A 26731-nucleotide genomic window follows, 5' to 3' on the forward strand; every position below is an offset into this window, starting at 1 on the left:
TATAAAAAAAGACTCCATGTAACCTTTTCCATGCTTTCAACTTTTAGACTCTCAGGGAGGATGTTGATAGTTTACAGGGAGATCTGGACACCCTTGGTGTTTTGGGAATGGATCTGATGTCAGCATGTGGCGATACAGACAAACCAGATGTCACAAAGACCCTGGATGAAGTATGGAATACATTTAATCATTTCACATGAAATACTTTTTTACCTGTGATTTTGTGTTAACAAACTAAAATCCTTGTCTGTTTGGTGCCTTGAAGCTTTATTGCACATGGAACAACTTGAGTAAACTGTGGAGCGAATGTCACAAAAAGCTGGAGGAGTCCTTGCAGTTGGCACTGCATTATCAAGACACTATGCAGGTGGGTTTCCATATGCTAACACATCCCCCATGCCACCCCTGCCTGACTTAAGCAGTGTTATGGCACCATGCCAAAGACAAAGCTAGTCTTTTATTCTGTTACAAAAACAAAGTCCAGACTACTCCCTGTAGCTTTACTTTTGAGTGACTCGCACACTGTGTGGTCCTCTGCCAAATGCAGATGAGTGTTATGGTGCAAATTGTGCGAGACAATATCTAAAGAAAACTAAATGAAGTGTGTCCAGCTTCATATACAGTGCCAACAGGGTTACACATTCGCAGTTAGCAGACATTTCTTCGCTGTTAAAAATCACATTCAGCAAGACTTCAGGACTGAGTGTTTGTACAGTATATGATGTATTGCAATTTAATTCCCACTCTGTTATTATTCTGCTAATAGGGTCTTTTTGAGTGGTTGAAGTCAGCTGAGCTGAGGTCTACTGAAGAGTTCATGGTAGGAACTGACCTGGAATCCGTCAAAGAGCAGCTACGCAATCTCAAGGTGAGTTTATATGCTGAATAACATGCATCCAAAGTTTCTTGGTCTCCTGTTATACAGAGACTGTGTTTTTGGCTATACGTGTTTTAATTTAACTAAAAGCATATCACATGACATGACAACTAATATGGAAACATTATATTACGTGCTTTATGTTATGGTTTTACTGTAAAGTGTCTTTGATTATTGTTATTTCTTTATCCTTTCCCTCAGGAATTTAAGCGGGAACTTTACCAGAAAAAAATCGAGATTGAAAGCCTGAACCATCGCTTTGTGTGCCGGCTGTCTCCAGGCTCAGAGCGCCCAGGCTCCGTCTCACCGCTGTGTGACTTCAGACAGCGCTGGGACAGCTTGGAGTCAGAGACTGTCAGCAGACAGGTGAGAATATGCAGGCAGATATTCTGTATGTTATGTATTATTATTCAACAACAGACCGCTCCCCCTGTATACACTACATTTAGCTGGAAGACTGTATACTGTAAAACTATATGTTTGACCTTGTTTCCTGTGGTGACATCAGCATCAGCTGGAGTGTGCTCTGCTGGGTCTGGGTCAGTTCCAAAACACGCTGGACGAGCTACACACATGGCTTTCCTGGACTGCTAAGCAACTGCAGGGCAGCCGGCCAATCAGCATCGACCTGCAGGCCTGTGAAATAGAGCTGGCCAAACACAAGGTTGGTGGTGGCCTGAACACAATTTGTCCTAAGTGTAATCGAGCTTCTTCAGACTTTGAAGGTTTCAGAAAACAGTGTGCAACTCTTATCTTTCTCACAGAGCTGTGGGCTTATCTGCTAGATAATAGCCTTGAATGACTAACACACTCTCCTTTCCCAGTGTCTCTGCCTCACATATTATTTCTGCTAACTCATGCTTTATCAACACTTCTAGAAACGTACATGTCTTTGTCTGTACTGCCGGACACAATTCAGACCAGAGAAACACTCCTAACACCTCCAAGCAATAGATTTGAATCCCACTCTTCCTCTTGTGCTTCTTTTTCCTCCAAGGTCTTGCGTAATGATGTCATGTCCCATGTTCGCACGATGGAGTCCCTGAACCAGGCTGGCAGGGGGCTGCTGGAGGTTGGGTCCGGGGACAGCCCACATGGTCTGCAGCCTCGGCTGGAGCAACTCAATGACAGCTGGGAGTTTGTCCGCTGTGAGACTGAACGCAGGCAGCTGGAATTAGAGAACAGACTGAGTCAGGTGAAGAGGGAAAAAAGATCTGTTATTTTGTTTCAGTTGCAATAAAAGTCACATAGAAGTATAGAAAGATAGTGAACTATTTATTTAAAAAATATATATAAATATGGACTGGGCAATGTTTTGCTGTTATATCGATATTGTTATATGAGACTAGACATCGTCTTAGATTAGAACACCGTAATATACAACATACGTGTTGTCTTTTCCTGGTTTTAAACGCTGCATTACATTAAAGTGATGTAATTTTCTGAACTTACCAGACTGTTCTAGCTTTTCTATTAATTTCCTTTACCTACTTATTGTAAGCAATTTATTGATTATTTTTCAAAAATCCCATTGTGTAAATAGTTTTTGAAAACACCAAGTCAACCCTAAAATATAGTCACAATAATAATATCAAGGTATTAGGCCAAAAGTATCCTGATATTTTCTCTATGTTGCCCAGCCCTAATATGGACTGTTAATGTTTTTTTCATTAAAAAAAATTCTTCTCAGCTGTATTGCATTTTATGTTTTAATTATCAATTTATCATGGCACTCTCTTGTGGGGATTGTAGGTTAACATTCAAATGTGTAGAGGCGTGGCCGTTTAGCACACATACAGAGGTTAATTCCTAGATGCCCTGGGTCTAGGGTTTAATCTGACCAGGGACATTTTCCCTGCGTGTCTTCCCCCTCTCTCTCCCCTTTCATGCAGGAACTATCCTATCATTAAAGGCGGAAATGTCCATAAAAAAGCTGTATGAAAAAAGATTAATAAAATAAAATTTGTAGAGGCGAGCCCAAATTGAAACTGGTTGCTGTTATTGTAACACCAGAAGGCAAAGTTTATAATGAAATAATTTAAACCATATCTACAACTTGAAACTGCAGTGTAATAACCAAATAATGTGTAAGTCGGCTGTCATTGTTACATTTGTACAGTTGCAGTAAAGTGACAGCCACATCACCATAGGAGACATTTCATTCATTCTGTCGTTTTTACTGCAGGTACAAGATGTTACAATGGAAATTCAGGATCTCCTGCAGTGGCTGGAGAACACAGACCTGAGACTGTCCTCCTCTAAAACCGTGTGGGGTATGCCGGACTCTGCCTGTGAGAGACTCAATGCACATTTGGTAAAACGGACAGGACTTTTTACTGTACAAATAAAGACATACACAAGAAATAAAAGAAATGTGTACATGTAAGCCAGTACAAAAACATTTCTTCCCTAAAAACGGGTTGTCTTTCTTCTTTTCAACCTTAAAAGGAGTTGTGCAGTGAGATGGAGTCAAAGCATCACGCCTTCACGGATGTGAAGAATGCCATCCTCAGGATGCTGGAGAGCAGCGACGTTGTGCGGGGATCGAGCACCGAGCACAGCTTATCTATTCTGGAACAGAAATGGGCGTCTGTTTACAGCAAAGTCCAGGAGCGAAAGGTCATTTAACTCGTCATAGCAATGTGTCATCCTGCTGATATATCAATCATGTAGTGCACAATTATATCTGAATGTCATGCTGGTCCCACAGGCGAGGCTAACAGAAGGATTGAGTCTGGCCAAGGAGTTCCACGTTAACGTCCAGGAGCTTCTCACTAAGATGAGCAAGTGTGAGGAGTCCATTGGGCTTTTTCCTGCTCCCAGCTTTGTTCTGGACAAAGTCTGTACTCAGCTGCAGGACCACAGAGTAGGTCTTTTTTTACATGATCTGCCTGCTTCCTATCTAGGGTTACCGAACAAATTTGGAAATATTCATTTTTGCTTCATGAAATACTATTATTCCTACAGACACTGGTGAATGAGGTGAATGGTTACGGTGAGAAGAAGACCACAGTGGAAAGCACAGCCCGCAGACTAATAGAACTGAGCCGGAAGGAAGACTGTGATGTCATTCATAACCTAATCATGACTGTCCAGGATCGCCACAAAAAGCTACAGCAGCGAGCTTCAGAGAGAGGCAGGGCACTGGAGGAGGTCAAAAAGACTGCCAAACAGGTAGACCCCTCTATTATCACCCACACTTACGTACTGACTTGTTTCACTCTGAGTTACTTTTGTAAAAACATGTATCTATCTCTTATGTACGTCTTTATGTTACACATTTTAGTTTAATGAATCGTGGCGCCTGCTGTTGGACTGGATGACGGAGGTAGAACAGACATTAGACACGCACAAAGAGATTGCTGTGTCCCACAAGGAGATTAAACAGCAACTGACTGAACAGAAGGTGCAGTAGGAATCCTGATGAATACAACTTGCTTATATGCTGTTTGTATGAATATATGCCTTTACCGATCTCTGATCTCTAATTAGGAGTTCCAGAAACTGCTGAGGTCGAAGAGGCCCATGTATGAAGCTACACTGAAAAGTGGACGCAGCCTTCATGAAAGAGCTCAAACCAGCCACGATAGACAGCACGTGGAAAATCTAGTGGCTGAGCTCAAAGACACGTGGGACACCGTCAGTGGCAAGTCTATGGAGAGGTATGGAACTTTATTAGACATGCAAATTCCTACCTAGTATTTTGGAGAAAAAAAATCCTGATCTTGTATAAGTACGAAATTTTGTGCATTGCTTCTCTAAGACAACACAAGCTGGAGGAAGCGCTGCTGTTCTCAGGGAGATTCACAGATGCTCTCCAGGCACTGAATGACTGGCTGTACAGAGCCGAGCCCCAACTGGCTGAGGACGTTCCGGTTGGCGGAGACAAAGACATGGTCAACAACCTGATAGACAAACACAAGGTGCAATATCTAGCAAATATTTATATGTGTGGCCTTGATAATTAACAAAGTAAAACCAGGGTTTGATGCATAGATAGAGTGTAAGTGGAGCCAAAACATCTCCATTGCCCCCTGGTGGAGGGCTTCAGAATAGGTCATAAATCCCACCCTCTCCGTGTAAGCGAATGGGACATGGGCCAACTTAAAAAAATGAAATAGATGTTAATTTAAAAAAAAATCAAAAGATGTTTTTGGTCATTTTAGGTAGCTCCTATCATGCTGATGTTTTTTTCTGGTTTGGTTTTAATAAGTTATTTAATTTAAAACGGGGTGAAAAGTCATGATTGACAGTTGTGATTGACTCGCGATTGGTCGGGCGGGTAGGCGGGACTGGGTGACTTTGGTGCCGTGGCTCTGCCGCCCAATGACTACTGCGCAGACTCTGGCTTCAAAATCACAATATTACAGGATGTTTCGGCTTCGCTTTTGCACAGTGGGAGGAAGCGGCGATGCGTCCATTTTTTTTTTTCACAGTCTATGTGGTAAACACATTGGCTAAACACAAAGGTGTATTCACAAAAGTTTTGTTTTGGGAAACAAGAATAGTCTTTCAGCCTCTTAGTCTTCAATAGAGTTCTCTGTGTAGATAGCGTGTGGTTCGCAGCCGTCAGCGTGCCACTTCTGTAATTATCTCCCGCCGGAATAAATCTCCACCTGAATCTCATCTCCACACCTGCTGTGGGCCTGGGCTAACCTCTCAGTCACATTCGCTACAAGAGACAGCGAAAAAGCAACAGGCTGCCAATCATCAATGACAGTCACAGTTTGCCAGTGACAAGCCAAAACATACAATGCAACAAAGTGACAGCCATTCGGAGTGAAGGCAGCGTGAGGGCAGCGTGATGTATGTACATTGGTTGCTGGAGTCGATGAAATTCCTTCAAGGTGGCAGAAACACATTGTATTTATGTCTATATCTGACATGTTTGTGGCATTTTTTCTCATATATTTCGTTACCCCTATCAAGCAACAAATACCTTTAAATCCAAAGGTTGTGACTGGACAATACCTCTTAAGTGACTTCAGAGACCTCTTGCAGATACTAGACTATAGCATGCTACTATTGATACAGAAGCGTCACCGTGTCAAACGCCAAGCAACCAGGAGATAGGCTTGCCCAGGAACACCCATCAAGAGAGTGCGTTTTGCTGTCTCTTGTTGCTAAAGTGACTTCAGCATCAGTCACTCAGCATCCCACAAACACGCCCCCCCCCAACATGTCAATCTGACCCACGTGTCCATCAGCTAACCATTCCCACTTCCCTAAAGACAATAGGATGATATCTTAACACTATCTACGATAGAAATCAGGATTCATGCTAGAGAGTTCCAGTGTAAGTGTCTATGTAAATCATTTTACTACCTTGGCATAACTGCTATAAACTATATTATTAATCTGCAATGATTTGTTGATATTAAGTTGCTGTATGTCTGTATGCGTTTCTTCACAATGCTGTTTTGTTGCAAACTTGGTCTTACCAAATGTCCTTCCTCTTAGGCCTTCCAAAAGGAGTTAGGGAAGCGAGCTGGATGCATCAGGACCCTGAAGCGCTCTGTGAGGGATCTGACCAGGAGCAGCACAGCTGATGCTCACTGGCTACAGGAGCAGATGGATGAGCTGGAGGGCCGCTGGGAGGCAGTGTGCAAACTGTCGGTCAGCAAGCAAGACAGACTGGAGGCTGCGCTTCAGCAGGTAGTTCTCACACAGAATGAAGGTGACGGGTAAATGAGCTTTTATTGTGCCTGAAGCTGAAGTTTCATCCAGAGTTGTGTCTGGCTGGAAAAGTCTAACTAACCCCTCATAGTTTGTTGCAGGTAGCTGTGGTCATGAACAAAAATATGATAAAAGGAATGGATAGCAGTTGATTGGCTGATTTCAGACCATTAATAAAAGGTGATGGGTCGACCCTACTCTCATCTAAATCTTAATCTTTGTCTTTGTTCTTGTTAGGCTGAAAAGTTTGATGACCTCGTCCACTCCTTCGCAGAGCGCCTCACTGAGGCAGAGAGGGTACTGAAATATGGAGTGATACCAGAGGAGGAGGAAGGCTTGCTTGCTTTCCGCAAACAACACAAGGTAAGTAACAACATGGTACTTTATCATTCCATATATACTGTATAAATATATATCTCTGTCGTCCGTTGGAGCGGCTGGCAGACTTCATTTTGGCCGACCTGACGTGCTCGGTTGGAAGGCGGGCACTGGCGGCAGTCAGTCTCAAATGACCAATCTGATTGGTCGATGAGCTTGACTAGAGTCTCTCAAAATCAGACAAAAATCTTTCAAGCCGACGTTTGTCGATCTAAAATTAATCTAATCCATTTCAAATAGCACGATTTTATTAAACCAAAGGTTTTCAAAGTGTTGCACAAAAATATAATACTGAATAAATAGATAACACAATAAAAGCAAAATAAAAAGATGACAAATATAAAGATAAAATAAATAAAAATGAAATAAATAAAATGCACTGCCAGCATAGGGTGAAAATATCCAATATATACAAATAAGATCAACACTCTACCTGGTGTTAAAGGCCAAAGAAAAGAGGTTGGTTTTAAGAAGAGTTTTAAAATGAGACAGAGAAGAGGCCGGTCTAATGTGCAGAGGCAGCCCAGTCCAAGGTTTTGGAGCTCGGTCCCCTCTGAGCTTAAGCCTAGCTTTAGGCCCCGTCAGGAGCAGCTGGTCAGCTGACCTGAGAGAGCGGCTGGGGGGTGTAGGGGTGCAGCAGCTCAGAGAGGTAAGGTGGGGCACAGCCATTCAATTTCAAAATGAATCCTCAAATAGATGGGCATCCAGTGGAGTGAAGGTAAAATAGGTGAGATAGATGCTCATACTTGCTTGTGTCAGTTAAAAGACTTGCAGCTGCATTTTGAAATGAAGACAGATTCAGCAACTGCATGTCCCATTTCTTAAAATGTTTTCAGAAAAACGTCTCGGTGAACTATTTTAGTAAAGTATGAGATTGTATGCTGAACAAGCTGTCATGAGTCTGGCTTTGAATTACCGGAGAAACCAGACCCACGTGACTTGTTCGTCCAATCATGTGGCAAGGAAAATGTTCCGAGGCACTTTTTTTGGCCAACTCGAGGAGGCAGTTGGACCGTTTCTGCCAACAATCAGCTGTTGTGTATGGACCATAGCACTTCTAAAAAGGAGAAAGAAAAGAAACCTACATTGTTTTGAAATTATTTAACTGTTGAATACTACATGAGAATCTGTGTTTTACTGGCTAGAACGAATAAATCCTTTTTCTCCCCTTCTAAAGGAATCAATGGATGTCCTGCAGGCTCAGGGAATGGAGTTACAGAACATCCAGTGTCTGGGTGAGGAGATCCTGGCCTCCTGTCACCCAGACTCCATAATCACCCTAAAGTCTTGGATCAGTGTCACCAAGACCCGCTATGAGGAGGTGAGGGCTGAAGGGCTCCGAAGTTAGTTAGTCACAAGACAGAGACTCATTGTTTGAATACCTTTAGCCATGTCTAGACGTTGAAACAGTGACATTTCAGCTAAGTGTGTTGTCCATTAGATTTGCATTAAATTGAAAATAGAAATGCCTTTAGCTTATAAGCAGATAAGACAACACACACTAACAACAAAAAGACTTACTAACCAGAAGGGGCAGTCCATCAGATTTCTTGGTCACATTTAACAGCATCTGAATAGAACTACCCCCCCCCCCCCCCCCCTCCGGGTTTTCAGGTTCAGACCTGGGCTCAGCAGCAGGGCCAGAAGATCCAGGCCAGCTTGGCAGCACTGGAGGCAGAGAGAGAGGAAGTCCAGAGGCTACTGGACTGGATCTCCTCAGCAGAGGAATCCCTCAACCTCAGAGACCAAGAGCCTCCGCCGGTGACCACAGAGATGAACCAAGAGCTGATCGAGCAACACAAAGTATGATTCTTCTCTGTTCTATGAGCCAACTCCTTTACCATCTTACTAGTCTATACTATATCGACAACGTTTCATTTTCAGGGATTGCTCTGGTGCCGCTGGAAATTCCGCCCGATGTCCCTCATTCCGGCCAAATGTCCATTACCTTCCTCTTTCTTTGTGTTGGCATTTTAAACTCAGGTGGATCTATGAGGACTATGGTTATCTGCTCCTCAGATCTCTGCAGGGTAAATCCACACAGCTAGCTAGACTATCTGTCCTATCTGAGTTTTCTGTTGCACGACCAAAACAACCTTTGAACGTACACGTTCCACCAAAACAAGTTCCTTCCCGAGGATATTTTACAGCAGCACTGTTGCTTTGTCCGGCACCTAGCGACACTCAAGATGATTGTGATTGGTTTAAAGAAATGCCCAAAAAACAGAACATGTTATCTCTCATCCCGGAATACTGTGTGGACTAGCCAGACCCTCTTCCGCAGCGCTGTGGAGGAAGGTCTGGCAATGCGGGACTACCATCTAACTGATATTAATACTTAACCATTTAGTACTAAAATGTGTGCTCTGAGGAATGTACAGCAGAATTATTTCCCAAATATTTTTTGCACCATAATTGTTCATTCATCTTCATTCTTTAGACTTCTGAGCAGCTCCTCCATTTACTTTTTTCACAGCATTGTGGGCCAGTATAATTATAAATAAGTTAATCAATACACATGGCATAATGTACTTTACCCTGGTTCCAGAACTTTCAGAGCATTAAGAAGCACCTCTTGCTGTCCAGTGTTAACACTGATATTTCTTCTTTTCAGATATTCATGGAGGAGTTGAATAAAAAGTTCCCAGAGGTTGAACACGCCACACAATCCTGCAAACACAAGAGCATTTCGAAACAGCACGTTTCCCCGAGCAAACGGCCACTCACAAGTAAGCCATCATTTAAACAGCATGGTTTACATTCTATACAAAGAGTCATTATTGTAACATCAGCATTGGCAGTTTAAAGACCTCTACCGGCTAATTGAATGAGTTGCCTTAAGCTGATTCCTGACTCCAATATTGCTGTTCCTCCATCTAGAAAGGAGGAGCACTCTGAAGCTGCAGCCTGCTGTACCGGTTCCCCTGGAGCACCTTGACCCCCAGACCCCAGAGCTCAGTCAGCTGGTCAGTCAGTGGCAGAAACTTTGGCTCCTGGCGGTGGCGAGACAAACCCGTCTGGAGCAACAACAGCAAACACTTAAAGAGGTTATTGTACTTTTTAAAATGTCCACTTTCCGTATCGGCTAAGGTGCAAATTAGCGCTGTGGAATAATCATTTGTATTCACTTTTGCTAATATTTATTAAGTAACCAACATAAATGTTGTGATATTTTGAATTTCTGGACAGATGGAGGAATTTGCCAACTTTGACTTCAATATTTGGCGAAAGCGTTACATGCTTTGGATTAGTCATCTGAAGTCGCGGATCTTAGACGTGTTCCGCAGCATCGACCGGGACCAGGATGGACGCATCAGCCAGAAGGAGTTTGTTGATTATGTCCTCTCCTCCAGTAAGACCCCCGTTGTGATCAATCAGTCTACCTATGCATCACTCATTTTCAGTTTCCATAACATTCAAAAGACAGCATCGGAAATTACCAATTAGCATGCTGAAACAGGAATTCCCCCCTAACATTATTCAAATGAATCCATTTTGAATCAGAAAATGTCCATACAATCGCCATAATTTCCAATATTTACCTATTTTCATAATTCTTATTTAATATTGAACTTTCAAGTCAACAAGTACAGAGTATCATACATTCTACACTTTATAGATACATGTAGATACTTATATTACTTAAACAATTAACACAATAATGTTCAAATGAATCATACAGAGAAGAAAAAAGAAGCAGGAAAAAAAGGTGTGTGTCGAACAGGGGTTGTGTTACAGTAGATGTTCCATTATGAACTAAAATCTGATCTATGTGGGCTTATTAAATCAATCCATCCTTTCCAACCTTACCAAATATATTTATCTTTAGAGCAAAAGTTAGTTTAGTTTAGTTTCTGGGTTCCTGGGTAGCTCAGCTGGTAGAGCGCGCACCCATATATGGAGGTTTAGGCCTCGATGTAGCTGCCACTGAGTTTGAATTAGACCTGCGTCCTGTAGCTGCTTGTCATCCCCCCCCTTTCATGTCTTCATCTGTCCTATGAAATTAAGGGCCTAGAATTTACAACAAATCTATAATAAAAAAAAAGTTAGTTTTTTCAATGACAAAAATGTTGTCATTACATTGCGTGTCTACTAGTTTGGCTGCCCCCGGTTAAGCCACTTTTTAAGATATTTACTTTTTGAACATGCTACACCATCGCTATGTAATCAAAAGATGCTCTAAGCGATGTCACACGTGTTTTAGGCTACAACATTTGTTTTCACATACATCAAACATCTCCTCAATATCCCCTAGCTGCGTGTCCCCAGAACACACTGTAAAAAAACGTTGCCAACAAAAACAAACTGTACCCACCTGCACCACAAAACATCCACAGTGTTCTAGCCTATAACTGAAGAGAAGGAGTTGGTTGAGCAGCGTTACCACGTAGGCTACTTCCACAATGCACGCAGACTCCTTCTTGTCGTTTACAAGCCAGAACACTGTTTGTTATGCTTATGCTTAGAGCACCTTTTAAGGTCCCAGTTTCAAATCCCCTCCACCTCTCGGCTGCAGAATTCCCCACCAACTCTCTGGAGATGAACGCAGTGGCGAACATCTTCGACATGAACAGTGACGGCTTCATTGACTACTATGAGTTTGTGAGCGCCCTCCACCCGAGCAGAGATCCCTACAGGAGAACACTGGATGCCGATCAGATCAACGAAGAGGTGTGAACAGAAAACACCCAAATGTCATTCCATTCATTTGTGTGGATCATTTATGTTGACCCTGTACTTGTTTTACTTGTGCGCCCTCTTAAGGTGAGTCGACAGGTATCGCAGTGCAACTGTCCCAAGAGGTTCGAAGTGGAGCAAATTAGTGCCAATAGATACAGGGTGAGTCATTGTTACAGACGGTGATTGAAACATATTACAACATGCTATTTAATTTGTTCCTCTGATTTCCTCTGGCCCAGACAGGAAGTGAAATTCCTTTTCCTGGGTGATAGGAAAGAACATGGCCCAGGGCAAATGTGTGAAGATGCTACAGCAACGAGTGATTCAAAAACTACAACTTGCATTATGTACTTTGTCCACAGTTTGGAGATTGCCAACAGTTGCGGATGGTTCGTATCCTGCGTAGCACGCTGATGGTCAGGGTGGGAGGAGGCTGGACCGCTCTAGATGAGTTCCTGGTCAAGAATGACCCCTGCAGAGGTGAGTACACTACTGATCAATCCAACTATATTTCCTTAACAAAACACCTTTTAATGGATACTATTCACTGCAATAGGACATGTCTTCAGCGTCTGGTATTACTATAAGTGATACATACTGCTTAGATCCTTACATACATACATTTAGTGTGAGCTTTTCCTCAAGGTCAGGTAAATATTCTACATAAACACATTTTCTATCTTTTCTTTGGTGCCATGCTTTCCTACAGTACAGTTGGAGCTAATATTAGATATTGTTTCTGTACTGTACATTTAGCATTTGTACCACCACCAAGCACACAGACATCTATAAGAACTGCTAAATATCTGTTTCTGGCAAAGTTTTTTTGGCAGGCTCCTGGATTGAATTGAAATTGTATTGTGGCAGACATTGTGCTGTCAGTAAATATTTTATCGTTGTCCAAAGAATCAATGTAATATTCTATCATGATTAAATGTGTGATTTACACCCCAAATGTTAATACAGACATTCCTAATACCAAGTGTAGATTGGAAACACAATGTAGTGTGGTTTTGTAGTGCTGCTTCACATGACCTTAATCTTCTGACAAAGGTGGGCAAAACTGCATGTAAAATCATTGGGCTTCCACCTGACCGCTCCAACACGTTTACTGGAAACGCAGAACTGAGAAGGCACTAGGTATTCGGCAGGATTCTAGTCATCCTGCACATAATGTCTTCTCCCACCTTCCATTAGGGAGACGTTTGCAGAGCATCCCAAAGCATACATCACGTTTTAGGTTACTGACACAGCAGGAAGGAGGGCTGTGGTCTGAACTTAGTCACCATGTCTACTGTGCTTTGATATTCCAGATGTTTTTAAATGCTATTCACGTTATTTATAACTGTTACTATTGACTTGTGCTCAGAGAGTGCAAAATGCATATTGCATTTCATTGCTGTGGTACTTTGATTGTGTATGTGCATGAAGTGTCTGCTATTAGTGGAGTGGTTGCTATGCAGTAAACCCGTTTTTACAGTATTCTGTTAAATCCCCCCTGTCGTCCCTCACAGTGAAAGGCCGGACCAACCTGAAGATCAAGGAGAAGTACTTGTCCCCTACAGGGAGCACTTCCAAGGGTTTGACCGTCAGCAGGTCCAACTCCAGCCTCAGCCTCTACAGCAGTGCCTCGGCCCCCACCAGCCCCATGACACGCAAGGCATGTTATCCTGTCATGTATCTGGGTGCTATGTGTGTTGTTTTCATATCAAAATCTGACCACACTAGTTTGAGACATACACACAAAAAATAATAAAAATAGGGAATACAACAAAAAAATAAGAAGGGACGCCATGACATGATAACTAACAGCACATGTGTACAGACCACCACTTTGTTTGTTTTATTTGTTTCATAATGACACTTAAGTTCATGATTCTAATGTTTTTATGTATTTTGGGGTTTACATGACAGTTAGTTGAATTATTCAATAAAAATAAAAAATCATTTTTGTGGGCAGTTTTGAAATTCATGTTACTGGTCCCCCCCATGGGTAAAATTTGGGGAGAATATACTGTATATACGGGTATTTATATATGTATATAGAGATAAATAAACATTTATATGAACATGTTGTTTTTACCATCAACACACTTTTCATACATTTCATAAGATATGCAGCCTTGACTGACTATGCGTGTCCTTTTTAGTTAAGTTATTATATTTTTAGAATGTTCTGTTTTTAATTTTATAAGCGGGACACATCTTCATGAAGTTTGGACTTAAGCTTAACTAGTGGAAGTATCTGATCCTATATAAATGCCAGGACAGCAGTAACATCCTCTAAACTGGGTGTTCTTGGATTTTTATTTGAGGAACATAAAATCCTACACGTAGCCTCTTTCCATGCACTCTTTGAGATATTTGACCATGACGATGTCTTACTCTAATTAGTCCAACATGCCTTGCTTTAGGCTTTACTCCGCAGAAGTTTCTCAGGTGACCGCTGCATCCGTCCCAGGAGCTCCATCGCTGCTTTGGGGTCCGATCTACAGTTTGCCACAACAGGGGACGATAATTGTCCCTCGCCATCAGGTCAGCCAATCACCTCAGATTATTTTTTAAGGAAAATTACTTTGTCACTGGATATGCAAACATGAAAAAACGTAAAACTTGAGCTGTTGATTTAACCCGACTCTCTCTGTTGTCATTCTTGTGCACCGTCTAGACGAAGCTGCGAGGTTACCCACATGATTACCCCTGCCCCCTGAGAACCACGCGCACGCCGCAGTGCGTAACCCAAACACAGCCTTGGGACCCCGAAACAGAGTGATAAGCAGAAGTATAATGATAAAAGGGCCCAAAACAAAAAAACAATGAATCACTCACATCTTTAAAAAGCCGACCCTGACAGAGGGGATGGTAAAGTGTCTTTGAAACTACAAATGTTGAGTTGAGCTCTGTGTGGACAACGAGGAGGTCAGTCCAGATGTGAGACAGCGATTTTTTTTGTCCCCTGTTGCACCGCAGTAGAATAGTATCGTAGAGAGTAGGAATTGAACATTTCTGCATGGAAGCTTATTGCATGACAGCCGGAGCCTTGCTTAAGTTTTTTTTTTCTTCCCCAGTTTATGATTCTTTTTCAGTGGTAAAGATGAGCAGACGGTACCTGAACCCAAGAATAATGCTCTGTCGTGGGCTGTAATGCAGCCTGAGTGATTTTAAAAGTAGCATACAGCCGGAACACATTTGTACATGGAGTGTTGTCCTGTCCGTACGACTGCCCCTACTAGCATCCAAAAACACATATACCAAAACCATAAGTATGTGAAGGTTACAGTATGCTGTCCTTAGATTTTTGTGATTTTAGTTTTGGTTTTACTTCATTCCATAAAGATAACATTGTTGGCAGGGCCACGCTGTTTTTGTTGTTGTTGTCTTTTACCTTTTTCGAGACCATGGCTTCAAATAAGGATGTATTTTTTTATTGTTGTTTTTACTGTAAGGATGTTTTAAACACTGGAGATTGCGTAATTAACAATGCGATGAAGTACGACAGGTCATTGTTGATTTGTAGAGATTATTTTCTCAGGATTGTTTTTTGCCGTTGGATGTATATATTTCTATGGAACATTACTGTGAACATGTAGATGTGTTGTTTTCTTTATAACAATGTACTTCCTGGGAATGTTTTGTTTAGCACATTCTTTTCATAAAAATGCACTTTTTTCTGTGTCCTACTACTTTAGATTTAGGTTATTTTACAAAGTGGGAAATCTGGCAGTTGTCGTGAGTAAGAGAATACATGTAGAATAGATTACAAGAGAATGCACTAGAGGTGATATGTATGGGTAAACAGTGTAGTTCTTTCAGTGAAATCAACCTTTGAGTTTTCTTTTGTCCCGTTTCCAGCCTGTTGTACCAAAAGTAGTACATTTGAATTGTTTTTTTTCTGTCTTGATGTTTTTCTTCTCTGACCTCCAATCCGTTCAGCAATTCTCACAACTGGCTGGATTTTGGGACACTGCTTTTAAAGATGTATAAGCAACATGTGAAACACTGCATCTGTTTCCTTCAAGGTTTTCTCACAAACCCGAAGATACCAAAATGCATCGTTTCAGCAAAAATAAAAAGTACTGATGTGTTCCCTGAGAGAGAAGCAACTGCAGCTCCACCATCAGTCACCAATGCTGTTCAGTGCTGCACTGTGCCTTGCTTCCACTCTGGTTCTATTATAGAGCAGTTGGTACTTACAATATGTTACCAGCAGTGTAAAGCTACTGTATTTGTATGTGTACATTTGTACTAGATCTACCTGAGGTTGCATTTGGTCTATGCAGTTGTGAAAAGGATTTTTTTTAAGTCAAAGTTTTTTTTACATGATAACAGACTTTTTTTCTCTTGGCCTCAATATGTTGAAGAAGGGTTAACATTTTGACTGTACTGTAAAAAATACATTAGCCAGATTTGACTTCTATTGCTATGCACCCTAATCTCTCTGTACTGTAAATGTTTCTATACCCAGCACTCATTCTAATGTCTAATTTAGGGAAACTGTAGATGAATGTCACTAATAATTTTACGTCTTGTACAAAAAATCTTTTTGTAATAAAAAATAAAATAATTTGCTAAGATCATTTCCTCATTAATAATATACAGTTCTGCATTCATGTTGTTAGTCTTGAAATCAGAAAATGATCACAAAAAAGCAAGCTTCCTGCAGAGGGACAGACCAAATGATTTAAAACAAAGTATGTTCATTTGTTCAGTTTGGCTGAACTGCTGGTGTCTTATTTATTTTCTTACCTCTGATTGCATAATAATCATAATAGTGGACACATCTTCCTGGTCTATAAAAGTGAAGCCAATGTGGAAGAACCTTAAACCTGCACTCTCATCTAATTTCCAGCTGGGGGGGGCTCCAGAAAGAAGACTGTTTAGTCTATGAGGAAATAAACCCTACTTCTCACTTGATTTATTACCTCGATAACCATTTTCATAATGAGTTTATGGTCTCAATCGCTAGTTTTGAGTCTTCAATATACCAATGGTGTTCACTTAGTAAATTAATGTCCCATTTATGTTAAAATAGAAAAAAAAAGCAAAGCATGTATTAAGGCTTGGCTACAAACCCAGCTATTAGCATTGCTAACCATAGCCCTGTAAAATAAAAATAACTGTGGGCCTGTTGTGGTGTTTTATCTTAAATTTTGACCAACTTACTCTGTGTTTTACTTCATCAAACTTTATTGGAACATTTTGGTTGGCAAAAATCACTTTGGTTAGCATTATGCTAACCAGCTAGCTAGCCAGCGCTAGCGTTAGCTGGTAACTTAAGAAAAAAAACTGCCTTTCTTTACAGCCAGCTCTGTGTCATACATGCTGAAGTTTCAGCAGATTTGAAGCAACGTTCAAACCATAGGGCTTCATGCTCAATTCAGATTTGTTGTGCTGTTCCTGGGGACTAGCTGTTCCGATCTGACTGTCCAGACTCAAGTTGGATTTTTTAAATATACGAGCTGCAATTTGGACCACATATGAAAGTGGCCCAAATCAGAACTGGAAAAGATCAGATAGCATGTGACCTTGGCTGTTTAGGCTGTCATGAAAACATCTGATATGAGCAAAGGAAATCTGATTTGGGTCACTTTTGCCTTATTTACTGCCTCCTGTACCTGATGAATGTAATATTCACTCTCTTTAGCTCAGTTTTTGGTCTCTACAAATTATATAATATTAGCTGCTGAATTCTCTGTTATGTTCACCAGCTACTGCTAGTCGAGCAGTTAAGTTAATGTACAGTGGGGTTCATCAGAGTTTTTTCAGTACAAACAGTGGTCTGTTTCTGCATGAAATGATACTATGAGAGCCAGAAGACAATAAACAATAAATTTGCAGCTGCAAAACCAAAACAAATAGTCTTAGACGGAAGAAGCTATAAAGCTCTTTAAATATAAGAGGAACTGCAGAGTCAAAGGAGCGTTCTCTGTGGGTTCATCACTGTGAGCAACCACTTCCATGCTCCACATTTGATCCGTTGTCATAATGATAATCATAACAGTGACTTTAACCCTTTGGTTGTCTTCAACACTTTTGTTGAGGCTTTTAATCAATGTCCTAAACTCTTTCTTACGTTTCCGTCCCTTTTTTCAACACTTTTTATGTTTTTTTTTTATGTTTGTCACTTTGTTTGACATTTTCAACAATATAAACTTAATTTTCACATTTGTTTTTGGGGAATTTATGGTCAAAGTTAATTGTTTTGCTATATAAGGAAGAGGAAGATTACTATCCATGTAACCCAACTGTGTTCTAATATCAATATCAATATCTATATCAATATCTAATCTCACATTGATGCATCTTTGCATTACTTACATTCTGTTTTAAAGAGAGATTACTGATGATGAATGTGTTTTGTTTGATAGCATAATACAAAGGTGAATCTATTACTTATTAAGCGTCACCAGTCACCATGACAACAGAGTAAGGACAAAGGTCATAATCTTGTTTTTGGCATCTTATTTATTGATAAATTCTCAATGGAACAAATTCAGTCTGTGGATCCACAGCTCAAGTAGCTCAATTGCTCCGTACATGCAACACCAAAAACACAGTCATATTTGTTCAAACACAGAGCCCAGCAGTTGATAAGAAAGAAAGCAGAGTATTGTACTTCTACACAAATATTCACCGTGACTCCAGGCCACAGGAGTGCCCTGTTTTATCCAAACAACACTGTCCTGTGACTGGCGTTACTCAGAAAATACACACTAAAAGAGAAGATATGCAATATGTTTGATTGTAGCAGAGCAAAGAGCTCATGTAATCGGACATATTGCATTCACAGTGTGCCGACCTCTTTAAGTTTTTTTTGCCTTGCACCTATTTTTTTTGCCGAAGTGTGCCCACTTGGCCCCTCTTCTTTTCCGACCAGGGCTTAGGGTTAATACAATGCAGTTCACACACTGCAACTTCAAAAACCCAGCAGCCATTGAATTAACATCTTTCTGATGCAGTATTAAAATGATTAAAAAGTAATAATGTTTTGGGTTAGAGTTAGGCTCTGTACACTGTATCTTATGCATATTATATACTCTTGTATTTCAAGATCAGTCTTCACTGGGTAATGCAGACGTCCTGTTAGAGTAGAGACGGTCTATGTACACTACTCAACTGACTGATCTTGCACGGACACATTTCATGTATTTTAAACTAATAACTTTGCTAAACATTATGTTTTAACTCAAAACCTTTCAAATGCCAATTTGCCAGCAACAAAACAGAATAATAAATAAATAATTATTTTCATGTCCTAATTACTTTGGCATCTGGCAGCAACAAACAGTCCACTTATTTAATTTATTAGTAACGCAACAGTCCCCTTAATCCCACATCCAGGAAATCATTTGTAATTACTTTGTCAAAAGTAATTCACTTTACTGTCACAGGCCTGAAAAGAAATGTTGTTCAAGAAGGGAACATGCAGTACCAGTCAGTGCAGGGGTGGGAATGAAACACCATGAATTTAGTTTATTTGGGCTGGAATTTGTGTTGAACAAAAGCCAGACGGACCCCAACCAAACAGCCAGTCAGAAAGCACAGACAGCTGTCTGAAGTCATCTTCTGGTTGGCTAAGCTGTCTGCACTCGCCCTCTACAGAAATGGAGAGATCCTTCATGTTAATGTGGACTCATCGGATTCAGTCCGTTCCCTTTTCCCTGCCTTGTTGTCAAAACAATGTAAAGCTCCCTTTCCTCCATCCTACCATCCATCCTCCGACCCACTTTTCATCTCTCTGTCCTCATTCCCTTCCTCCACCCACCATTGCTGCTGAGGACTTTGGTTCCCAAACTGGACCCCTGGCTCAGCCCTCTGCAGTCACATGACACAGATCCAGAGACGCAGAGTAGTAAAATACAAAGCACTCAGCTCGATGTGCATGCATGCTCTACAGCAATCTACCAGAACTGACTTTGCACTTCCGTTCCCACAAGCAGGTAGGTGGTGTCTTGTCTAATTTAGAAGTTGATGGTGTTTTGAGTTAGTTCAGTTTAGCGTTTTGTAAAGACACAAAAAAAAACTTTTTCACAACCAAGGCTGGCAGGTTGTCCACTCCACATTTTTACCTAGTCCTTAGCAACTGTCGTCACCTAACACAATTTTGTGAGATCAGCATTTCCCTCTGCTGGGAAATAAAATGGACAGCGCACTATGTCATTGTGATGCAGCTTAACATTCAAAAATGTGACTCTCTAAAGCAGTTATATCACTTCAATTTTAGTCATTTAATATTTGTCAAAAAAATTGGGATGGATCAAGTATCTATCTATCTATCTATCTATCTATCTATCTATCTATCTATCTATCTATCTATCTATCTATTTGATGTCCATTGATTGTCCATTAATGTGCAGTGTTCTGTATCAGTCTGCTATATAACATGGATCCTATTTAACCTTTTTCCACATCCTTCTGTTTCTGACAACCTAAACCAAATCTACTGCTTTGACTGTCAGAGGGAAATGTTGGAAATCCCTTGCAGAAAGGCTGGTGTATTAGTGCTTTAGATGTCTGCAGGCTCCTAAACCCTTGTGTTGTCTCTCAGGCAAAATTGAAATTCATCCATACATGTTTTTAAGTATTTCTTACATTTTGGTCCCTTTATTCAACACCTTTGATTCTTTTTTTCCAATGTTTGTCACTTTTTTTTGACAATTTCAACACTACGAAACACTAACTTAGTAATTTTAGTCTTGCAGTTATTTTTGGAATTTATGGTCAATTAACCTTATTCATAGGAAATTACACCTAATGTTTGAGTTAGAAAAGCAGAAAGTAGGAATTATTTAAACTAAAATTAAAGGAATTTATGTTGATGGATAATCACTGACAAGATTATGTCAACTTTTACTCAATACTATTTCAAAACCACTTCAATTTTATTTCTCTAAATGCTATAAAGTTGAATAAGACGCCCCAAAATTAATGAAAGTAAAGATTTTTACTTGCCAAAGAGCGATGGAATCAATCAAAAGGTTATTTTGGGTAATTAGAATTGGGAAGTTGAAAAGAACACTGATATAGGAAAACGCAAAATGCAGTTAAAGCTGCAGTTGGTAACTATTATAAAAATAACTATTTGTCGTATTTGCTTAAATACAACACATCCTGACATTAGTACACTGGCTAGATCATCTGTGTAAAAATGATGTTCCTCTGTCTCCGCCTGGTGCTCCTTAATGGTATTTGCAAGATTCCACCACGCCGAAGATCACCAACCAATCAGAGCCAAGGAGACTCTAACGCAGGCCCAACGGGCGCTTGAGAACTCGTGAAATAAAACTAGGCAGCGCTAATAAAATGTGAATTAACATTCTGAACTGATTATTTCTCACTTCAATTGTTTTCAGGAAGTGTAATGTGTGGCTGTATAATGAGAACATGCGGTCGAGTTGTTGGTTTTTGCTCTGGCTCGACTGTTTTCAGGGTCACAAACTCATTCTAAAGCTAAACAGTAGAAATGTGGTACCAGAAAACAAGCGAGTCGAGGAATAAGCAATGCAATAACAGAATCTTGATTTATTTTTGATCAGCGCTGCCTCTGAATGGTTGTTCAGCGAGCGATAGAATCTTGCAAATGCCATTAGGAGCCCCAGGAGGAGGAAAAGGAAGGGGCTTTTTTTTAAGATTATTTGTCTCATGTACATCAGAATATAGTGACAATTTCAGCAATTAAAAGTTACCATCTGATGGATCGCCAAAGTTACAATTCCACCTCAGATGGCATGTGTGCCCCCCATTTTGTGGAAAGTTATCAACTTTTAATCCTTATGTTGTCTTCGGGGCAAATTAACAAAAAGTTTCTATATCTGAAATTTGAGTTTCTTTCACAGAAATGTCCAAAAAGTAAGCTGGATGGTTCCCACAACGTTCCTCACAAGTTAAATAAATAATCATTTTACTACCTTTATTGAATTTGGGTGTTTTTTTGTGAATTTTATAGCATTTGGACAAAAGTTGACAAATGTAAAAAAAAAAAAAAAGGGAAATATAAAAATCAATAAAAAAAGTCAATAAAAGTGGCTAAAATGTGAAATGAAGGTCAAAAAAGTGACAAGTGTAAAAAAAGAAAATTTGGGAACAAACACAAAAACTTCTAAAGGCTCAGAAAAAGTCAACAAACAAGTGCAAAAGTGACTAAAACATCGGGGGAAAGACACAAAAGAGTTTAAAAAGACAACCAAAACGTTGATAGTTTTTTTATTTGAAATTTTGACTCAGAAAAACAAAAATGTGCAGGTCGGCGGGATCATGGACTGAGGTAACAAAGCATCCAGGCTTGTTGTGATGGCAGGAGGTTTATCAGCAGCAGTAAGGGGAGCATGTGGACAGAGGAGACCCAGCCTTATTGACTCCAATAGCGCTGAGCTGCTGGGAGGCGGACTGGTTGACACCAGACCGCGCTCCGTTGTAACTGAGTAGGTCTGGGGAACGTTCGTTCACAGCCCATTTCCAAAGAGGCGTCACCAACGGACGCTCAATCTTTCATGCTCCAGGGTTACTTCTGAGCAACACCGGTGGTTTTATGACATCGATTACAATACTCAAAACCAGGGGTCTACAAAAAATGTTTAAGCCAAGGACCCCTTAACTGAGAGGGACAGACCCGGGACCCCCACTGCATATATTGTATGAAATAAAGTTGCATATGTACCTGGGCCTGCAATAACGTGTGGGCGGCCTTAAGCCTTTACACAAACCTTTTTTGGCCATTGAATACTATGCCATTAAAATAACAATTGTTGACAGGATTTTATAAATCATGTTTTGTTGAAGATAAAGATAAAAAATACTGCAGAATACCACTGAGACATTCCAACCACAGTACTGTACCTAATGTGTGTCAAATGTGACTGAAAAGAGAAGTAAAGGCCTATTCAATTGGCTTGTTCAGGACGGTTTAAATTAACGCCACACTTGGCAGACTGGTCCAGAAGGAAAGACAGGGTAGTATAGGCCCAATTCCCGTGATGTCGTGCTAACACAGTAAACACTTCTGGTTAAACTAATGGCAGTTGATTTGAATTGCGGCGAAATATGACATTTTTCTGTGTTCATTTTCAGCCATGACTGGAACATTTAAACCCATATGGTTAAATATCCGTGTTTCTGCTGTGCTTATTGTCTGTACTTCATTGCTTTGATAGCGTCTTTGATGAACCAGATCTAGAGTCTGGTCTACTGCTGGACTGGTTGCTAGTTGGAGCCGAGCCATTTCCTTTAGTCTGTGACCCAACAGGTGAATTACATCTCAAAGCTAGTTGAGTGTTGACTTTAATCATTTTAAATGAATTTCAGATGACTGAGACTAGAGTAATGTATATCAAGTTGTTTCACGCCCTTGTTTTCTTAGCTCTGTACTTTGTATGTACGGAACACAGAAATTTTCTACCCGGAAGATATCGTAATAAAAACATGATCTTTGGTCTATATTTAGTACACGTGTGAAACTAAAAGCTGATTTACTTGTCTCACCCAGCCTGCAGCCTGTGTGTTTAAAGGAGGGAAAGCCACAAGGTCATTTACTGGTTGGTGGAAGAAAAAAAGGAAAAGGAGGAGCTATTCTCACTGAGACCTGCCCCCCTTACTCTCTTTCCTCCTATCCCTGAGCTCCCAGTCTCACACAGAGCACATGGCTGCATGATTTTGAAAGTGGCATGGTGGTGCAGGAAGCATGTGCGCGTGTGCAGACACTCCCATGTCAAGTGAAGCAGAGTCAGGGAAGCAGATTGTAAGCCTATGGCTCGAGCATATGGTTAATGCTTGTGTGGAGGAGAAAGGAAGGGGGGATGCATAACCACATACACACACACACACTGTGGTCACAATGGACTCACAGTTTATGAGAGGATAGAGGGAAGAGGAGAGCTTCCTGGTTTTGGTTCTGAACAAGGTAAGATGAGATCTTCTGACACCTGTCCGTCTCCAAATGTGGAAGATAGCCTACATGTATGAATGAAGAAGAGTGTAATTGAATTTCCTGCTTCTCCTAGAACCATAAGGCTTAACTATTGGTCCATTTGCTGCTCTTAACGGTAAGAATAGGAACCAACATCATTGTACTCTTTTGATATTATACGAAGAAGTCAGCATACTTCCTTGTTTCTAAACTTATGATCCACATGACAGATTTTTCTTTAGTATGAGCTTGGTACAAATCTTTTTTTTCTCCAATAATAGAACAATAATATGCAAACGGTATAGTAGGCTATAAATAAAGTTTGTTTATGGTTTTAATTTGAGCAGGTCCTTCACAATGACAGTACCGATGCAGTTTTATGACATAGCTTTAATATTATTTCCTTTCAATGTGTCTGTTTATGTCACAACCACATGTGTTTTCTTTCTATGCCGGCAGTGTGTCAGTGTGTGAAAGGTCAGGCATACACTTAGAATTTAGCACATGACAGAGGGACTTAATAAGAAGCAGAGTACAGAGAGACTGGGAAGGTCAATCCCAGCCACATGGGGACATGTTTTTGCTCTCAGTAACAAGTATATGTAAATTCTTATTACATGAAACCATATTTAAATTTTGTTTTGCCATGATGTAGTTAGCAAACATCCTCCTATCCCTACTTTTTTCCTTTTTAACCAATAGCCGTGCTAGCATTGTGGCTTCAGGCATGGCAATGTCCGGATCGAAATGTATGTCTCAACAACTATTGGATGTGTGGTCTGAAGGTTCTTACAGACATACATGTCCCTCTCAGGATGTGCATCTAGTGCCGTCATTATGTCACAATATTTTGTTTCTTAATCCCTGCAGAGCAATGACAATCCCATCAGATTGATGTTAGCATGTGTTAGCATGCTAACATGCTAAACTATGAGGTGGTGACACAAAAACAACACAAAATAATGATCAAGTTAGCATGACGTTAGCTAAAAGTACCGCAGTGTCCTTAACCCTTGTGTTGTCTTCACGTCAAAAGTGAAAATCAACACCTTTAGTTGGCACTTTTTATCAATGTTTTTAACCTTTTCTTATGTTTTTGATGCATTTTTTCAATGTTTGTCATATTAACACATATAACACTGACTTATTAACTTAAGTCTTACAGTTATTTTGGGAATTTATGGTCAATAAACCTAATTTCTTGAGTTAGAAAAGCAGAAATTAAGAATTATTTAGAATAAAATTAAAGGAATGTATGTCAACTTTTACTCAATGCTATTTCAAAAGCACTTCAATTTGCTGTCAAATTGAATAAGACATCCCAAAATTAGTGAAAGCAGAGATTTGTACTTGCAAAAGAGAATCAATCATGTTATTTTGGGTAATTAAAAATAACATTGATATAGGAAAAGGACTGATATGACAACACGAGGGTTGCATAAGATCCAGTTCAGACCAGAACAATCTATTCTATTAGAGATGGATAAAGCTAAAATACTTATATTACACTTATTTATAAAATATCACACTGAAACTTGATCTTTAATTAATTAGTTTAATGTTTTTCTAGATTTTGGTGAAATTTTGCGTACTAATTAAACTGGGCTATGTTGTGTCTGTGTTCCAGATTGCATACATCTACATTTCCTGATTCCTGCCTCCATCATGTCGCTGCTGACTCACACGCTGGCGTGCCTGTTTGGTATGGGCTCCTGGGTGGCCATCAACGGGATGTGGGTGGAGCTGCCCCTGATCGTGCCCCAGATCCCAGAGCAGTGGTATCTGCCATCGTACCTCACAGTCATCATCCAAATGGCCAACATAGGTCCTCTCTTCATCACTTTGATGCACCGCTTCCGCCCAGGGGTGCTGGATGAGCGGCCGGTCATCTACTGCATTGTCGGGTTGGGCATCGTTGCTACATTCCTGCTGGCTTTCTTCTGGAAACACACTGTGACAATAGGGGACTCTTTGCACAGTGTGCCCCTGCTGGTATTAAGCTTCCTGCTGTCTGTGGTGGACTGCACCTCCTCTGTTACCTTTCTGCCTTTCATGATGCGGCTGTGTCCGCAGTACCTCACCACGTACTTTGCAGGCGAAGGCCTCAGTGGTCTGGTGCCCGCACTGGTGGCTCTGATTCAAGGTGTTGGTGTAGCCCACTGTCAGAATGCCACTTTGACTGGTGCAGCCAACACACCCACTAATAATGCCACTATTGTTGGCAGTGGAGAGCTACAAGCCATCTACCAGCCAGCTAAATTCTCTGCCCAGGTGTTCTTTGTGTTCCTCAGTGCCATGATGGTTGTGTGCCTTGTAGCCTTTATCCTACTCAACCATCACCCATCTGTGGCTCGAGAGAGAAACAACGACCTGTACTTCAGTGGTGACATGGCCCCTGGGAAGAGAGAACAAGGTCTGTCCCTGGACAGCCGGACACCAGAGCAGAAACCTATGCTCAGCCCTCTGGAAGCCGTCAGGAGGGAACCAAGAAGCACTTTTGGTATGGGGACGTATAGTAATCTGGAGGTGGTGTTCATCTTTGTTGTACTGGCTTGGGTCAATGCTCTGACCAATGCAGTGCTGCCCTCGGTCCAGTCCTACTCCTGTCTGCCCTATGGGAACCAGGCCTACCATCTAGCTGCCACCCTGGCAGCTGTCGCTAACCCAGTGGCCTGCTTCATCGCCATGTTTGTGCCTATTAGGTAGGAATTACTGAAACCATCTCTTTACATGAAATGATCATTTGATATAAAAACTTCAGATTTTTCAGTATCCTACACTAACATAAAATTCAAATAACCTCTACTGGTGACTAAAGGTTTTAGATGCCATAGCTCAAAGCTATAGTGCGGAAGTGTTTTATATTAATAGATGTCCGTTAAATTCAAACCATTGCCAAATAAAGCTAATTTAGCCTATCAGCTCCACAAAATTCTCTCTCTGTATTTTTCAGTATGGTTATGTTTACAAAACGGTTTAGTCCGGCAACATTCACGTGCAAAACCTTAAGTGATGTGTTTTATGTGACCGCTGAGAATGGACAGCAGCATTCAGCTTTGGAGACAAAGAGGACTGCTGAAAGAGGTGAAGACATGTCTTAAAACCCAAAGAAGCGCTGACAAGACCTTTGAAAGAGTCCATGTTATTTTTTTTAAATCCTCCTTGATTTGATGGTATAAATATAGCTACTAGCGGCTGTGTGGAGAAGGGGGGGGGGG

The 26731-nt window shown here is 40.7% G+C and overlaps 2 protein-coding genes across 8 annotated transcripts in view; both read left to right on the forward strand.

Moving 5' to 3' along the window:
* macf1b (microtubule actin crosslinking factor 1b) overlaps positions 1–16180 on the forward strand; it is a 39510-nt gene extending 23330 nt beyond the window's left edge. For all 5 annotated transcript variants that reach the window (XM_034874509.1, XM_034874508.1, XM_034874505.1 and 2 more), the window contains 26 exons: positions 48–170; positions 266–367; positions 767–868; positions 1079–1243; positions 1386–1541; positions 1875–2072; positions 3063–3191; positions 3326–3496; positions 3588–3743; positions 3845–4051; positions 4164–4283; positions 4370–4539; positions 4641–4800; positions 6338–6532; positions 6791–6916; positions 8109–8252; positions 8546–8734; positions 9546–9660; positions 9812–9978; positions 10121–10283; positions 11448–11602; positions 11696–11770; positions 11974–12091; positions 13126–13271; positions 14026–14146; positions 14280–16180. In XM_034874509.1, coding sequence (XP_034730400.1) covers positions 48–170; positions 266–367; positions 767–868; positions 1079–1243; positions 1386–1541; positions 1875–2072; positions 3063–3191; positions 3326–3496; positions 3588–3743; positions 3845–4051; positions 4164–4283; positions 4370–4539; positions 4641–4800; positions 6338–6532; positions 6791–6916; positions 8109–8252; positions 8546–8734; positions 9546–9660; positions 9812–9978; positions 10121–10283; positions 11448–11602; positions 11696–11770; positions 11974–12091; positions 13126–13271; positions 14026–14146; positions 14280–14305 — 3699 coding nt within the window. In that variant the 3' untranslated portion in view covers positions 14306–16180. The remainder of the gene's footprint in view (positions 1–47; positions 171–265; positions 368–766; positions 869–1078; positions 1244–1385; positions 1542–1874; positions 2073–3062; positions 3192–3325; positions 3497–3587; positions 3744–3844; positions 4052–4163; positions 4284–4369; positions 4540–4640; positions 4801–6337; positions 6533–6790; positions 6917–8108; positions 8253–8545; positions 8735–9545; positions 9661–9811; positions 9979–10120; positions 10284–11447; positions 11603–11695; positions 11771–11973; positions 12092–13125; positions 13272–14025; positions 14147–14279) is intronic.
* Positions 16181–19422: 3242 nt separating this feature from the next.
* The window catches only part of zgc:91890 (solute carrier family 52, riboflavin transporter, member 3-B), a 9644-nt gene continuing 2335 nt past the window's right edge, over positions 19423–26731 (forward strand). The window contains exons 1-2 of one of the 3 annotated variants that reach the window (XM_034874512.1): positions 19423–19551; positions 25141–26215. In XM_034874512.1, the coding sequence (XP_034730403.1) occupies positions 19437–19551; positions 25141–26215 (1190 nt within the window). In that variant the 5' untranslated portion in view covers positions 19423–19436. Of the gene's footprint in view, positions 19552–22830; positions 22854–23047; positions 23508–25140; positions 26216–26731 lie in introns of those variants that run through there. The other 2 variants (XM_034874514.1, XM_034874513.1) reach the window with 2 other exon arrangements.

This window comes from Etheostoma cragini, chromosome 6, assembly GCF_013103735.1.
Source record: "Etheostoma cragini isolate CJK2018 chromosome 6, CSU_Ecrag_1.0, whole genome shotgun sequence".
NCBI classification, from domain to species: Eukaryota; Metazoa; Chordata; class Actinopteri; order Perciformes; family Percidae; genus Etheostoma; species Etheostoma cragini.